General features: G+C 39.4%; 1 protein-coding gene across 1 annotated transcript; it reads right to left on the bottom strand.

Moving 5' to 3' along the window:
• Positions 1 to 1,888: 1,888 nt before the first annotated feature.
• ZPBP2 (zona pellucida binding protein 2) lies at positions 1,889 to 17,149 on the bottom strand. Its single transcript, XM_077806557.1, has 8 exons — positions 17,053 to 17,149; positions 15,509 to 15,589; positions 13,558 to 13,683; positions 11,970 to 12,131; positions 10,789 to 11,007; positions 6,632 to 6,717; positions 5,287 to 5,464; positions 1,889 to 1,986 (listed from the first exon to the last, which is right to left on the bottom strand). Exons 1-8 carry the CDS (start codon positions 17,147 to 17,149, stop codon positions 1,889 to 1,891), a joined length of 1,047 nt encoding a protein of 348 aa, XP_077662683.1.
• Positions 17,150 to 17,830: the final 681 nt, after the last annotated feature.

Raw genomic sequence — 17,830 nt, 5'->3', positions numbered from 1 at the left:
AGTGTAGTATTAACACAGCTTCTATTTTATAGGCAATACAGTCTATCATTGTAGATATCTTCGTTCTATAAGATAACATTTTTACCAAATTTGCTTTACTTCTGAAAGGTTAGATTCTTTCTGGGAATAAATACTTCCACTTTATCTTAATATTTTCACAATTTGTTCCTAGACTTATTTACTGATCCAGTAAAATCACAAAGGGTTCAAAACTGCTGTGAAGAGAATAAGCTTCTGTTCATACAGCATGGCACCTGGGACCTCCAGCACATGCCACAGGTGATATGCAGAGAAGAAGAAATAACTACAGAAGCAAGCAGATGGAGATCAAAATGCTCAGCACCTTTTTTGTTTGCTTATAATATAGTTTCTGAAAGTATGATGGAAGCAGCAAACATAAAAGTCATATAAATAGGCCCCTTATGTTTCCTGATTCCAGGACTCTGGCATTTGCCAACATATCTCACCTAAGATATGTGATCTGGAATCTAAGCTTTTTATTAAAAAAAAACAAAAAAAACTGTCTTTCCAGCCTTCATTAGCCTACTCTACATTAAGCATTTTTTTTAAACTTCCACACTGTTGCACTACATATAGATCCCACTGGTGATGGCAATGGTGGAAGCTCAATTGGCTGCTAGTGTTTTTACCATTATACTACCTAACTTTGCACAGAGTAGGCTGCAATGGAAGGATTTCAGGCACAACATAAATGCTGAGATTTCACTTTGATTACATAAAGAAATGTGCAGGAACTTTCTACAGTGAATTAAAGTTAAAAGAAAATAACCACTTTTATTTTTGGCAAACCCCTATTCTTACAAAAATTGTGATTCGATCTTTAATAGCTACAGAGAACTTTGCTTTTTAGGAACTCCTCCAAGAGACATGTCCATTACATTAAACCACACAAAACTTAATTTGTCTGTCTCAGAAAGATGATCCTCCTTGAATTTGGTACTGTGGTTTGCAGGGAGACTTTTTCAAATTGCTGATGAAAGCAGACGGTACTTTAGGGAATTTGTTTTGAGTTTCTTACATATGGTCTGGAAACCCTTTCTGCATAGCATTGTGAAATTTTCAGTATAGTAAATTAATATTTTAGCTACACAGAATCTGCTAGAGTTTTCATTGTAGATTCTGTGTTTAAGGGGATTTATAAATGAGTTCTAACAACATGCTCTGAAACATTTAGCTTGCATGGCTAATAAATATTGGTACACCATATCTCATAGCAAAATCAGTACAATATGTTAATATAAATGATTTCAACCTCCCTGACTTGAAAAGGAGTTCATATGCAAAGAGGAAAGTTGTAACAACCTTGTTTTTCTCCAAAAAGGGACAAAAAGCAAAAGGAAATACAATAAATAGTTTTATTTTTTACATTATAGAGGTTAAATATGTACTTCTGGCCTACAAGAGTAATTTCTTGCAAACATTAATGTACATGGACTTCTACTTAAAGCATTATAACACATTAGTATGCTTCTACAATCATTCCACTATACTATAAGTCACTTCTCCATCAATTGTTTATGTCTCCTTCATTTATTTAAAGTACAGTGCTATGCTGTGTTCAGTGTCAATACCACAAATCAGAGACTTTTCTGTAAAAACCACATATTAATACTCATAATTTTCTTTGCATTCTTTGTTTTCCATTGAATTACTCTCCCCGGTATGAACATTTTATACTAGACATTTTTTAGAATCTCTATCCACAAGTGGCTCCTGAATACAGAAAATGTAAAGTTATATCAATCTTGAGAGGATTGGCTATTGAAATATAAGAGCCCCAGGTTTGGAGGTAAAAAAAAACAGACATCAGAAAAGAATAATGCTTTCACAACTTTTCTTCAGTTTTCCAATTTCTATTTTAAGTTTATTAGCAAGATTTTGCTCCATAGTGTTTGATTCGAATGCTTGTACAAATCCGACATCTCACTTCATTGTTAGGGCTGTATGTTCCAGGGTCACAAACCACTGCAACCAAACAAATATACAGTATTTCAGTCAGATGACTTCCACCATGGGCTGGGTTATACACATTATGGAATTTTCAAACTTGTATTAGGGACATTCAGCAGATCACTAAACTAGCTCCAGGTTATATTTTTTTGCATGGTGAATATTTCATATGGAGCTAAGTGATCATATGAAGGAAAACTACATTCTTAATTTTAATATATTTTATATCAGTTACTTTTCATTTAATATTTTAGTGCTCCATTCCGACATACCCTGTAGAATAACTCTACCTGTATTATAGAATGCCTTTTTCAGTTTCTCTGAGATCAACACACTTAGCTTCACTTCATAACACAGTAGCCTGAACCAAAAAGTCTGATCAGAAATTAAGGGCTCAATCCAGGGGCTGAGCACTTTGCTTGATCCAGCAATGCACATATACTTTGCTTAACATTGTTTAACTGACTCTAGGTGACTGCCTTGCAAATTTCAGTTGCCATGAGCAATAGAAGTGACTGTTGGAAATTACTAGTGACATGTAAATATCCCCAACCTCATTTTCCTGAAAAGTTTTTCTGGAGGGTTAGCTATTTATTTTTTTAGGTATAAAACATATATGTACTGCATTGCCTTTAGGTAAACTCAGAATTTAAAAATACAACCTGTTCAAACTATAAGCTTGTTAAAAAAACAATACAGCCTAGTGGATGGTGTGAGAAACTACAGATGTGATATATCTTGATTTTAGTAAAGCTTTTGACACAATCCCACAGAACATTCTCATATGCAAACTAGGGACATATGGTCTAGATGAAATTACTATAAAATGGGTGCAAAACTGGTTGAAAGACCGTACTCATTCAGTAATTATCAATGGTTTGCTGTCAATCTGGAGGAACATATCTAGTAGGATCCTATGGCGGTCTCTCTCCTGAGTCCAGTACTATTCGACATTCTCATTAATTACTTGGATAATGGAGTGGAGAGTATGCTTATAAAATCTGCGGATGACAGCAGGTTGGGAGCAGTTGACCTTTGGTCTGACCCAGTATGGCTATTTTTATGTTGCTAGCACTTTGGAGATGAGGATTAGCATTCAACACAACCTTGACAAATTGAAGAACTGGTTTGAAATCAAAAAGGTTAAATTAAATAAAGACAAGTGCAAAATACTACCCTTAGAAAGAAAATAATCAAATGCACAGCTACAAAATGGGAATAACTGGCTGGGCAGTAAAAAGGATCACAAATTGAATATGAGCCTGATATGTGATGCAGTTGTGAAACAGGCTAATTCTGGGCTATGTTAACAGGAGTGGCATATGTAAGACACGGGAGGTAACTGTCCCTCTCTACTCGGCACTGGTGAGGCCTCAGCTGCAGTACAGTGTCCAGTTCTGGGCACCCCACTTTAAAAAAAGATATGGACAAATTGGAGAGCAACAAAAATAATAAAAAAAGTTTAGAAAACCTGACCTATGAGGAAAGGTTAAAAAAGCTGGGCAGCTTTAGTCTTGAGAAAAGCAGCATGAGAGGGGACCTGATAACAATCTTCAACTTTGTTAAGAGCTATTGTAAAGAGGACAGTAATCAGTTGTTCCCTATGTCCACAGAGGCTGAAACAAAAAGTAATCAGATTAATCTGCAGCAAGGGAGATTTAGGTTACATATTAAGAAAATCTTTCTAATTATAAGTAAGGCTACAATTATGTCATGGAGGTCATGGAAATCACAGAATCCGTGACTTCCATTGACCTCTGTGACATTTTCTGCCCTGGGGCTGGAGCTCTCAGCCAGCCCTCCCGCAGCTCCCAGTCCCTGCCCTGGTAGGGGAACCCCTGCAGTTGCCCAGCCACAGTGGGGGGACCCTGCATCTGGATGGGCAGACCCCCTGCTGCTGCCCAGCTGAGGCGGGGAGACTCCCTGCACCTACCCAGCTGTAGTGGGGGGACCCTGCGCAGCTGCCCAGCCTCAGCGGGCAATGAGAGGATCTTCCATAGCTACCCAGCTGCGGCGGGCAGACCCTGCAGCTGCCAAGCCATAGCTGGAGGACCCCCCGGAGCTCCCAGGTGGTGTGGGTGGGGGTGAGGGGACCCAGCAACAGGCCAACCCCAGAGCTCCCACTCACTGCAGGTGGTGGGGGACCCCACAGCCACAGCAGCAGTGAGTGCTTAGCTGAATCCACCTCCACATTTTGTCAGGGGTATTTTTAGTGAAAGTCAGAGACAGGTCACAGGCTCCCGTGAATTTCTGTCTATTGCCTGTGACCTGTCCCTGACTTTTAATAAAAATATCCCTGACAAAATTTTAGCCTTAATTATAGGAATTGTTAAGCACTGGAATAGGCTTCCAAGGAAAACTGTGGAATCTCTAACATTGGAGGTTTAGATGGTCTACATATATTTGGTCCTGCCTCAGGACAGGGGGCTGGACTAGATGATCTCTCAAAGTCCCTTCCTATCCTACATTTCCATGATTCTGTAACTCAGTTCTAACTAACCCCTGTTTAACCAGACAGCCTTTGCATTGTGTGCTGAAAGCCAACAAAAATAGAGGCTATGTTTACATTGCACTTTCGTCAGTTAAACTTTTGTCATCAGGGGTGTGAAAAAAAACACATCCCTGACCGACAAAAGTTTTACCAATGAAAAGTGCTGGTATGGACAGTGCTTTGCTGGTGGGAGACGCCCCTCTTTGGGGGTGGTTTTATTTTGTTGGCAGGAGAGCTGTCTCCTGCCCACAAAGAGCGGCTACACTGCGTAGCTCACCGCGATATGGCTGTAGCAGCATAGCTGTGCCACTGTAAGGTGTGCGGTGCAAACATAGCCTGAGCACAAGAACTAAAGACCTACTGAGAACACCCTGCCTCCAGTAACCCTAAATTCAGAAATAGATACTGCTGGCAGGAGAACTCCCAGAACAGTTGAGCATTTATTTTAAAATAGCAGTACTATGAAAGTGACAATTTCTTATTGATCCTATGTCCTGAATACTACAACTGATCTAAGAGCAAGAGGAGAAAGTCAGATGGGCCAATGACAGCAGTGGTAGCCTTTATTACAGTATGATATGCATCAAATACTATCAGCACCTTTTTCTTGGCTGTTTCCATTCCTGCCAACTTTATCACTTAGAATCAAAATGCCTCTTCAAAAAGATAAACAGCAGTACGCTTACTTTTATCACCAATATTAAAAAAAATGTATCTGACAGAAAAACAGGGTTAATATGCAATAATATGTAAGCAGGGTTAATATGCAATAATCTTTATATTGCTTGCTAAAAAATATGGATACTTTATTTTTCTATAATTACCACAGCAGCTAGCGCAGTCATTGTGGGTGTCATAATTTTTTCCAAAACCTGGACGACAGCTGTCAATGCGAGTAACTTCAAAGCTATGGTCTATATAATGTATTGCAGGTACATTCCGAAACTCGTGCTTCAGAACATATGTCTGTTTATGGAAAAATTCTTCAATGAGATCTCTTGCCTAAAATTTAGGAATAATTAAATGATAAATATGACAGTGGGATTTTGTTTTTTGTAGATCAGATATATCAATAAATATATTCTGTCCTAATTCTGCTTGAATATGTATATGATATGCAATATGGGCCTGATCCTGCACTCACTGCACTGCATCGTGATTCAGAGACTTTCCATTGGCTTTAGTGGGCTTAGGATCAGGGCCAATGTACAATATAATATATATCATAAACAATCACCATGAAGCTAAATGAACTTATATAAAACAGAAGCTACACTTGATAGTTTCTTTAAACTGTTTTACAGCTACCAAATCATAATCCAAAGGTCTATGTTCTAGGAAAACTGAAATAAACAATACAGTACATGCTAACATATTGCTAATTTTCATAATTTCATATTTTAGAAAGTAAATGTATAAGAAACATTAACACCGGCCTCAGCAATTTTTGAATAAATATGACATTTAAATATAGTTTTCTATCTTGAGCTGAATTATTTAAAATCCAGACATCACACATACATTCCTGCTCTTTGCATAGGGTGGACTGCAACCTGTCAAAATCTGTAAATACTAATGATGGGATTCACTGTAGCGTGAAGGGACCGTGAAAGCCTTCTATAACATTTAAACCCTACTGATCCACTGAATACAATTGTGCACAGACCACCCCGAATACAAAGAAAAGTACTTAAGAGTGGGACGTCTGCATGGATATCTGCATGTCCTTTTCAATAAGGGGGGGGAAGGGGAAGAAACATTCCACAATAGTCCAAAATTGGTTACATAGGGGACCACTGGGGATGGATGTGCAGAGGGGCCTCTAGTTCCCATTTACAAGAATCCAGTGGGCTAAAATATCTGCATAGGAGACATGGAGTAGCAGTGGCTACTATTCCCTACCACATCTAGAATAGCTGCACCAACACACCAAGGTCTGCTTGTGGATTGATGGAATAGATTCCTTCTCCATGCTGTTGTTGCTCTTCTAGACTTCCCTGCACAAAGCCCAGTTATCTACGATTTGTACAGGGAAAAGTAAATTTCACCTTAACTAACTTTGTAGTCCATATTTTACAACCTCCCACCCCGCAGCATCTCCTTCCCTCATTTTGGGTTCTAGAATATTCACATGTTTATTTAGGTATGCTTGCATTAAAAAAATCCTACCTCCTGAACTCTTCTGTTGGTTACATCTTCACAGTCATAAGAAATCTGTTGGCAAACTGCTTCCCATCCTGGGGCAAAAGGATTTACTATAGAGAAAAGGAGAAAGGGTATAAAGGCAAAACTGTATTGTAATAGCTCATCATAAATACCTTGAAGAAAACATTACAAAGGAGCATCCTGAAATGAGTGTCTTTCATTTGGAGATTTATTTTACAAAGCACTGGCATGCAAACGCCAGTCATCATACTGTTGCTGCTTCTTATCTGTATATTACATTAATTTTACGCTGTTACAATACGACTCAAGAGCAGAGGCACTCTAATTTTGCCTCAAATTTGTGAGGAAGTGTCAATTTATTACATTTGTTTCTGTGGTCAAGATATTTTTTTCATAACCATTGTTCTTGTGATCTAAGATACTTAATTGAGTTTTAAATAATAAAAATAAAGATAAATGGATAACCAAGAAGGAAAGGCAACTTCGATTACCTCCGACTGATTAAAAACAGGTAAGGAAATACTAAGAAAACATGAACATATACAAATCAGTCAGTCTAGCTGGCTTGGCATTCTAGGATGTTAAAAATATTAGCTAATGAACATTCTGAATGCCTAATAATTACTTCTAAAGGGTCATGGAAAACTGGAGAGATACAAGATTCTGGAAAAAACTATGTAGTATCATTTATTAATAAGGGAAAAAGGAGTGGTCCTGACAATTCCTATCCAGTGACTTTAGTGTCATTCACTAACAAAATAATGAAATAAAAGAGAAGAGAAAAGATCTGGAAACGAGAGATGGGACAGACTCAAATCCCCATATATACAAATAACTTCAAACTATGGAAAGGTCCAAATCCAGATTTGAACTTTGAGGCTTGGGTCCTATCTCCGTTGTGAACATGGGGGAGGAGAGGGGGAATTCATTCACTCTGATGAAAAATTGCCACAAAGCAACTGCAGGTCCCATCAGACAAATTCCCCTCATGTAGGGCAGATACACAGTCAAGAGAAAATGTGTCCGGGGTGTCCCTGTCCCCCATCAATTCCCCAGTGCCATGACACCTACAGAGAGCATTATGGATCGACTGTCCCTATGGAATTCAAAATGTAGAAATCTTGGAAACACCTGAATCCCTGGGCACCAAAAAGGTCTAAGCACTGGAAACTTAAAGATGGGAATTAAAAAAATCTTTAAACAAGAAATAATGCATAGACTTTCTGACTACACAAAGGGATTTGTTGAGGATATCTGGTACAAATTAAAGTTAACATTGCTAGAAACAGCATATAAAGTCCTAGGAGTGATTAAACCAGTGCCAAAAAGGATAAGAAGGAAGACTTGGTGGTGGAATCCTCAGGTTAAAAAAATCTGTGAAGAAAGAGATAACTTTTAAAAAATGGCAGACCAGTAGCTTGAGCAATGATAAGATAGTGTATATGGAGGTGAAAAAAGAGGCCATTAGAAGTGTTGCCACAGCTAAAAATTTGGCTTGTGACAAGCTATATAATCAACTAGGAGGATATGACAGAGAAAAGACTGTCCAAAAACTCGCTAAGGCAAGAAAGAAAAGGCTCATATGAGTTTGTACACACTAGAAATGAACATGGTATATTGTAAACAAATGGTGAATCAATCAAGAATGTCTGGAGTGATTATTTTGAAAGAGTGACAAATGAGAACTAACAACATGTAAGCTGAGCCAAGTCATAACAGATTTCACACAGGAGGAAGAGGTTGTAGAGGCTCTGAGGAATAAGAAAAAGAAGACAGCACCTAGGCTAGATGAAGAAGTGCTGGATGCACTGAAGTAAATAAGAAGGGACAGCGTCAAGTATTTTACAAGTCTGTTTAACGATATTCTTAAGAAAGGGAAAATGCTGGACAAATGCGATAAAAGCTTTGTGGTGTCCATTTTTAAACACAAAGGAGATATTATATTGTATGCTAATTATGGCCTAATTAAGCCGACAGCACATGCCATATGAAAGTTTGGGAGAAGATTATTGAAAAGCATCTGAGAACACTTGAGATTTGGAGAGGTCAATATGTATTTATGCTGGGAAGGGGTACAACTGATGCCATATTTGCTCTATGAATACTCATGGAGAAGTTTAGAGACAAGAGACAGCAACTGGGCACAGCCTTTGTGGACTTGGAGAAGGTGTATAATGTTCATCAAGAAAACTAGTTTGGTGGAATTTGCAATGGAGAGGTGTGCCAGAAGGATATATTGCCTTATTCAGGATATTTTTTATGGAGTGACGACCATAGTAGTCTGCTACAGCAGTAAATTTCCAGTAAATGTTCAGCTGTATTGGGGGAGAAGGGGTCAGCGTTGAATCCTTCTTTGTTTGCAGTTGCCTTGGATGTGATAAGTGAAAATAGGGGAAGGGAGTTGCCTTGGAATATGCTGTTCACTGATGACTCAGGCCTTGTCTACACTAACTGGGGGTTCAACGTGCAGCGATCGACCGCCAATTTCTCTCCCATCAACTCCTGTCCTCCACCTGAATGAGAAGTGCAAGGGAAGTCGACGGGAGAGCGTCTCCAGTTGATATAGCGTAGTGTGGACCCCGCAGTAGATTTAAGTACGTTGACTTCAGCTAAGTTATTCATGTAGCTGAAGTTGCGTAACTTAGATCCATCTCCCCCCGTAGCGTAGACATGGTCTCAGTGATATGTGCGAAAGACTGAGACCCTGCAATCCAACTTGGAACAGTGGCAACAGAGCAGGCAGGAGTGAGAGTGAATGTCAGCAAGTCTTAGGTTACAATTGAGGGAGGAGGACGCACCATAAAGGATATTACAGGCAGAGAGCTTAGACAAATGAAAGAATCTGAATACATAGGATCAGTGAAAAGAAAAGGAGTACTTGTGGCACCTTAGAGACTAACCAATTTATTTGAGCATAAGCTTTCGTGAGCTACAGCTCACTTCATCGGATGCTGTAGCTCACGAAAGCTTATGCTCAAATAAATCGGTTAGTCTCTAAGGTGCCACAAGTACTCCTTTCCTTTTTGCGAATACAGACTAACACGGCTGTTACTCTGAAATAGGATCAGTGGTTGCTGATAGTGGTGCTCTTCTGAGTGAAGCCCAGCACTGTTCCAAAGCTGCTTGGTGCAAATGCTGGGGGCTGACCCCAGTCATCTGCGATAAAAGATGCCTACAAAATTAAAAGGTAGAGTGTGTAAAACTATAATTCTACCCACCCAAATGTGCAGAACAGAGACTTGGCCAGGTACAAGAAAATAAATCAGTATGTTCACCACCACAGAAATGAAGATGCTGAAATGGTAAAATGGCTGCACACTCCATGACAGGAAATGAAATGAAGTTATGAGGGGCATAATGCGGGCTGCCCCAAATGAAGACAAGTTGAGGGAGGCTAGGCAACGTTGGTAGGGACATGTCCAGTGGAGACCTGAGAGTTATGTTGATAGGCTGGCCCTTGCAATGATCATGGACGGAAGATGACCAAGGGGAAGGCCAAAGACTTGGTATATGGACCAGACATCAGTGGACATTAGAAAGACCAATTTGCATGACAACCAGGTGTACAATCATGAGTTTCGGAAGAAGACAACAAAAGTTGCTGACCCCAAATAAGGAAGTGTCAAGAAACAAGAAGAAAATAGCAAGAAAGATAAATCTGATCATTTTTCTGACAGAATTACAACATTGATGAAGAATCATGAATGAACTATATCTAGACTTTAGTAAATGATTTTCTGGGAATGGGCGACAGGGATGGATCACTTCATGATTATCTGTTCTGTTCATTCCCTCTAAGCACCTGGCATTTGCCGCAATCAAAAGGCAGGATACTGGGCTAGATGGACCTTTGGTCTGACCCGGTATGGCCATTTGTATGTTCCCCAAGGCCCTTTGCAAATGACACCCCTGTTAGAGAATAACCTTTCCCAGAAAGGTTGTAAAAAGTACATTAATATAAATTCAAACAATTTATAAGCTGCATTATAGCTCCATCTGTGGGCTAAGAAGAAAAAATACAGAAACTCTGAAGAAAAGCAGAGAAGCAACATATGACTCTGACATAATTGCAAATGTAATTTATATTGCCCTTAATTTGAGTTTTTTTAATAAAGTAACAGTGTGACACTACATCTTAAACAAATGCTTAAATCGGTTACCTTGAAAAGTAACAAATAGCTCATCCAGGAGGCCATGTTTTGGCATCTTGATGACATGACATTTGTATGATGGTTCTATAACATGACATGTCAAATCAGAGATTAAATCATTCAAAATTTTCTTCAGCTCTTCAAAGAATTGACCATTAGCTGCTAGTCTGCACTCTTTTGTAGTAAACCGAACAGATATCTGGTATGTGTAGTCAGGCTCCCGATATGCTAAAAAAAATTAGTATACACATAAGAACATGCAATATAATGTCTGTCCCACACATATATTTCCTATGCAGTACTACTCTTTGTATCTTATATCTTAAATAGACTTTTATTTAGAGGCAAACCAATTTGTTTACTTATTAAGCATGACGGGCCAAATGCATCCTTGGTATAGCTTCCCTGACTTAAATGGCCTTACACTATTCATTTAGTTTGATACACACAAGAATTTTCGTATGTGTACACACTATATTTTTATATGACTATGTGCCTAAATACCAACCATGGGAAAATGTTATATGCCAAAATAGCTACAGAACTAACATAGCCACTTTTGAGCCTGTGCACTTGCTTACAAAGTAGACATAACTGAAATGTGATGAGAAATTGTTAAAGAAAGTACTTCATGTACCTGCATTTTAGGGTGGAGAGTTTTGAAGTGACTGGAAAAAGAATTTACATCTGTTTCTTCCTCCTTTCATTTACTTTTTTATAATTGTGCAGTTTAGCAACCCCATCATTCTCCCAAAAACAATCTGTCACCCTTCCACCACTTGTAACATATGTCATCAACTAAGATCAGACCAGGACAGAGGCCCATCTTTGACACCTCTTTGGAACAAGATCACAGCCACACCAGAGCCTCTTCCTCTGTCCTTGGGTACCTTTGGGGGAAGGCAGGAAGAAGGCAATGACCTTGTCTATTTTTCCCAAGGGTAAAGATTATTTCATTCTCAAGGACAATCACCAGATGCTATTGGCAGTTGTGTTAATTTGACTGAAATCGAAGTTGTATGAACTGACTTTTCAAAAACTGGCATTTAGAATAATAAAGATGTTTATCACCAAGGTGCTTGAAAATGTAATTTACATTCTGGAGTACAGTGCTAACTAATTGTGTTTAATAAACCAATATTCAGAAAAGTCACATGCACTAGTTTACCAGCTAATTTGTACGGTCTTACCATAAACCATAAATTTATATGTCTTAAATTTCTCTCTCTCTTCTTGTATGTCAGTTTTGATGGTTTTATAAGAAAGAGTGCAAGTATAAGATCCAGACATAGATTCCTGAAAACCTCTCACCATCAGTTTTCCTGTTTCCGTGAGATTGATATATCTTTGTCCTAAAATGGAAACAGGAAACTACCTGATTAATATTAGAAAAATACTGATGCATAATTTATGTAGTATACTAACAGATGAAAGAAGATATATTATTTACATAGGAATATCAATTTACTTATAGAAGTTGGTCTGAATCTAATGACCTTCAGGACTTGTTGCAAATCTCATTTTTTCCCTCAGGCATTTGAAAATTTGGAGGAGGGAATGTAATTGTAGGAGTCCAGAACTATTTGACAGAAAGGAGGATCTGCAGCAGGTTATCTTAAATTACTGCACTTAAGATGTATTTTTAAGTTATGTTAAGTGTGCTGAGAACATAAACATGTGAGTACTTTTAGCATTGCTATATATCAAAATAAAAAACATAAGATGCATATACAAAATATTAAAACAGCCTTTAAATATATATCAAAGGTCAAGTTTACACATCCCTCAGTAAAGTACAAATCATGCTTTGTGTATTTATTTGGTGAAAATACTTCAAAGCATGAACTGTTTTGACAACACTTATGAACAGGTGAAAATATGCTCTTGATATGCTAATAAAGTGAATATTCAACTAATATTATATGAGTGAAAACGTCTTAATTTTTTTAAAAGTAATTCTTTTTCTTCATTTATGGTATTATAATACCATTGCTGGTGTTCAAACTAGTGGAGTGGGGAATGTTTGTGTGTTTACATCTGTAAACTGATGGAGTGGGCCAACTACAAAGTCTTTTACCAAGTAAAGCTTTTCTCCACAGCTTTATTCTTGAGCCTGTCTGTGCTTAGGTTAACAACAACAAAAAAGGAAAATATAGACTCAAACAGAAAAATCCCAAATCAAACAACAACCCAGTCCACTAGGCATGGAGCTCCACTTTCTCCATAATCTCTCTTCCATTTGGTTACCAAGCAGTGATTTTTTAATAGTGCTTCCAGTTTCCCCCTAAGTGCCTGACTGGATATTCAGTCCCCAGCCCTGCTTCCTTAATCTACTTTATAGATCTGTGTCAGTTATGTGAAGAAAGTTACCTCCTTTCTTTATGGAAATCAGGAAGAGCTTCAAAACAAATTCTGACTAATCACGCATTATTATGGAAAATGTCTTAAAGAAATGAAGGCTAATGAAAGCACCCATGAAAAAATTCACATAGGATAACATGACCCACAAGTCATACCATCCCACTGATGATACAATTCTCCAAAAACTTAGAAAGTGTGATCTCACATACAGCATTCTGAAATCTACTCAACCATTAGTGACGGAATTAATTTTTTTCAGTAAAATAGGAGAGAAACAGAAAACAAAGCTATCACATATGGATTGCTTCTTCTTATGTGATATTCATAAAAATCAGATTCTGTGGGTTAGTAGGTGATGGAATAAACATGGAACCAGTAAGACTGTATATAAACTATAATGAGGAGAAAGTAACTTGCCTTTTAGATTCTTTCCATCTGGTCCAATCCATAAATAGTTTGGATCTATTACTTCTTTTTGAGAAAGTGCCAAATCCATGCATACTAGAAATGGACTATTTGTATACACTTTTACATAAATGTTCACTGCAATACAAGAGAATGAATTAAATAACTGGCAATGCTGAAACTGAATGAAATTACTAAATATCAATTTATATATACATATACATTATTTAATTCTTTACTTTTTTAGGTCCAACTTGCAAAATTAGTTCAAAGTTACACTAATCTCTTAATGGCCTTATTTATTAATTATTATTATTATTATTATTGTTTATTAGTTTGTACCATGGAACTCTCCACAATGTGCTTTGTACTGTCCAGATATATTGGAAAACATGGTCCCAGTCCCAAAGATTTGACAGCCTAAGAATATCAGATCTCCAGTTTGCAGCTGAGGTGGTGAGAAGGCAAGTAGTACCCTTATCGTGACATTAAATGCTTACAAAATTCTAGAGCAACACCACAGGGGAAAAGTGTTTGTTAAGCCACAGCTCTGCATCCTGAGAATAGTATATTGTTGGAATCACCAGCAGCTCAGCAGCATGTGTTGTTCCTATGGCGTAACCTGATAAAGGTTAGTGCTTTAATACAATAAAGGCTAGTGCTAAAATACAATAAATTGACCACAGCCAACACCCCAGAAAAACAAAGATTCGAGGGCATTTTTCTAATATGATCTATTTAATTTCTCACTAAATAATAAATTATGCCCCCATTGACTTTGGCTCACCTCCCACCCAAATTAAAGTTCTTTAGAGTTTTTCTAAATCATTTTCCACTGTAACTTTAATAGGTAGTTGTAAACATGTGGTGTTAAAACTTTTTGTAGAATAAATCTATTATATTAATTCAATTAACTGTGCGGACCAATCAGATACTTTATGGGGTCAATCTGGTAAATGAACAAAAAGGAAAGAAATGAACAAGTACAGACTGGATCCATATGGGAATGAATAAGCTATAGCCCTACTCTATATCCCAGGTACAGAATTTGTGGGATCTGTTACAATGGGTATGGAATAAATAAATTTTCCACTGCTGTTGGTGCGTAACAGGTTTCCATCAATTCTACTATGCTAGTAACTGTACTTGTTTCCCCACCAGGTAAGACCATTCGCCATCCCCAAATACTCTGCCACTCTAAGTTACCCACCAAGTAGTAGCAAACAGGTATTTAGAGAGCAGTTTGGACTCTCTACACCTTGGCACAAAGGCTTTTTAAACACCGTTTACCTCAAAACAAGTTTTTTCTCAAACCCTCCTCCATGTGTGTCAGAATGGGACCCTGATTAAGGAATTCACACCAGAACCATGTCTAATGTATATGCTGTCCTTTGATTAAAATGCATAACTATTCTCTTATCTTTCTTTACTGTGATTCAGTTAAAAACATTATAGCCTTGGCCAAAACACAGTTCGGCATACTTGACTTGCAGTCCTTACTGAAAACAGACTCTCCAAGATTGTGCAATATCGATAGTTTGTAGAATGAATTATCATTTTGCCAATACCTTTTTCATCTTATATAAAAACCCATAAGCGCACATCCTACTGCTCTGTGCAATCACTTAATTCAAAGATCTTTCTGTTTACAATGTCCTTTATTGCACAGTGGCTAGGATTTATTGACAGCTTTCAGATTGCAGTAATTGAATTGTTCCAGTTGGGAATAATTTGAAGTAAAAAATTTAGTTGCCTATTTTACGATATCCATTTCCTGTTTATATGCTTGAAGAATTATGTAATTTTCTATATAATTAATATTTGAAATTCTTTTGGTATAATAACACAGCCACAGTCACCAACATATGTACATTTGTTTATATGCTTTATTGCTGTATTTATGATCTTTGTATTAATATTGCATTAAAATGCTTACTTAGATCTTAACTATAAAAATAATCACCTTGATGTTTGATGTTGCCATAAATGTAATTCTTTTTAATTACTTTAACAGAATATTGTTCTTCATCAATTGCAGCTTCCACTGTAGAAAAAACACTGTAACACTTAAAAAAAACATTTTAAAAATCAAATCTGAATTTAGTTTGTTTCCCCTTTCCTGAATAGTTTGCAGTTCCCTTCCCTTCCATCCTCTTCTTAAAACAAGCACTCCTATTTACTGTTCAAGTAGTATACCTGTCTTGACTGTGGAGCCTCCACAGAGGCTGAATATTAACTTTCCAAAAATATGTAAGTAAGTAAGGAAGCTGTTTAAAAATTTGCAGCTCTTCAAAATAATCTCAGCTACAAAACTTGTCAAGCTTGCATGAAATTTACAGAATGGGCATTACTTCTCTGATATAAATAAACAAAAAGGTGGAGTTTGCAGCCAGAAAAATTAAATACTGGTTTGAACCATTTTCTGCTGTTTAAAGTCCGGGGTTCAATTACTAATCCCAGTCATTCACTACCCAGGTCAGAAAGTTCTGTGGAAACAGCACACTCTGCCCCAAAGGTGAAGGAAGTGCTTTGCACCGCTTAACTAATCAATAGCAGTGCCTGTGCTAATCCATTGGAGGTTCTAAACAGGAATATTTTGGGGGGCAACCCCATACAATATCTACTAATAATTAAGGGGGGGTCATGAGTTGCTCAGGGCCATTAAGCCATTGCTGTGTCTGCTTATGCCTAGCACTGTCTTTGATCAACCCCAGAACCTCTGAATAGTTACAGATTTCAGTGAACAGGTTGGAGATTTCCATTAACAGTCTCTGAAAGGAATACCATGTATTTATAATTTGCAGGGGCCCCCAACTCCCCGACACCCCATCTGACTTTGGGACAAAAGAATTCATAACTATGGTTATGTAACACCTATTTCAGAAGGGCAGCCCACCACAGCTGGGATTGCGTTAGAGACACATCTGCTGAGGTTGCAGGAGGCTCTGATTTCTCTGACACAAGTGGGGTTCAGGGAAGCCACAGCATTTGTGATCTTGTGAAGGGTGTGGGGCCCATGTTTCAGTGCTCCTGTTTCCATATCCACTGAGCAGTTTAAAGGGATGAATAAGCTATATGATGAACTATATGATGAGCACTGGGGCCCAATACATGTGAAAGGGCTTCTCTCTCAAGAGAGCCCCTAATGGGTGTGAAGACCGCTGTCCCGATATTTTGGGGGCCCTCAATGACTCCTGATCCAGGGTTTCACTGAAGGCCTCCAGGACACTGGGATGGCCTCTTCTGATGTCTGGCTTCCCAAAGAGCGAGGCCAAGAGGTAAAGGGGTATTGGCAGTGACCCACACTGAACATGAAGCCTTGATGATTTCTGAGCTCAGGGAAAAAGGGGCTCTGGGAGACAACAATGGCCCCTTACAATCTCTGATCTCAGAGTGAGGGCCACAGGGAGAACAGGGTGTGCCTCTGCCATCCACAGTCACAGGGTAAAGAGCTGGAGACCCGGGAAGCCCCCACAGAGAGTGAGGACAACCTGCTCCCCCGGTTACCTTGGGCCAAAGCAAACAAGGCGCTCAACAAAACCCCCAGGGACAGGAGGGAGGCGCTGTAGAGGGGAGGGCTCAGCCCGCAGCCGCCCCCCTGCATGGTCAAGCGCAGCCCCCTCCCACGCGGTCCTCGCTCCCTGCCAAGGAGAGAGGGTGGGGCTCAAGCTCCCCTCGCAGCCCCTCCCCCGCCCGCAGCATTCTAACCGCCGCGGCGCGTGACCAACAGCTTTGCGCGGCCCGCCTTTTTCCCGCCTGTCGCGGCTTCAGCGCGAGCCTAACCGCCTTGCCCGCCTTTTTTCCGCCTGCGGCGTCCGCAGCGCGAGGCCAAATGCCCTTCTCGCCTGTCGCCCCTGCAGCGCGAGGCCAAATGCCCTTCCCGTTTGTTTCCGCCTTTGTCGCCTCTGCAGCGCGAGACCAATTGTCCTTCCCGCCTTTTTCCCCTGTCTGGGCCGCAGCGCGAGGCCGAACGCCCTTCCCGCCTTTTTCTCCCCAATCGCGTCCGCAGCACGAGACCAAATGCCCTTCCCGCCTTTTTTCCGCCTGCTCCTTCCGCAGCGCGAGACCGACTGTCCTTCCCGCCTTTTTCCCCCTGTCGGGGCTGCAGCGCGAGGCCGAAGGCCCTTCCCGCTTTTTTCTCACCAATCGCGTCCGCAGCGCGACCAAATGCCCTTCACGCCTTTTTTCCTCTGTCGCGTCCACAGCACGAGCCTAACCGCTCTACCCGCCTTTTTCCCGCCTGTCCGCGTTGCAGCGCGAGGCCAAATGCCCTTCCCGCCTTTTT

The sequence above is a fragment of the Eretmochelys imbricata genome, chromosome 27, assembly GCF_965152235.1.
Source record: "Eretmochelys imbricata isolate rEreImb1 chromosome 27, rEreImb1.hap1, whole genome shotgun sequence".
Taxonomy (NCBI): domain Eukaryota; kingdom Metazoa; phylum Chordata; order Testudines; family Cheloniidae; genus Eretmochelys; species Eretmochelys imbricata.
This window is presented reverse-complemented; position numbering and strand designations above follow the sequence as displayed.

Bases quoted from the DNA above. Each gene is read 5' to 3' on its own strand.
- ZPBP2 (XM_077806557.1), bottom strand. From the start codon at position 17,149: ATGCAGGGGGGCGGCTGCGGGCTGAGCCCTCCCCTCTACAGCGCCTCC. The intron at 13,684-15,508 runs GTGATTATTTTT...CTTGTATTGCAG, and splicing joins TGGCAACATCAAACATCAAG to TGAACATTTATGTAAAAGTG. The intron at 6,718-10,788 runs GTAACCGATTTA...TTTTCTCTATAG, and splicing joins GCTATTTGTTACTTTTCAAG to TAAATCCTTTTGCCCCAGGA.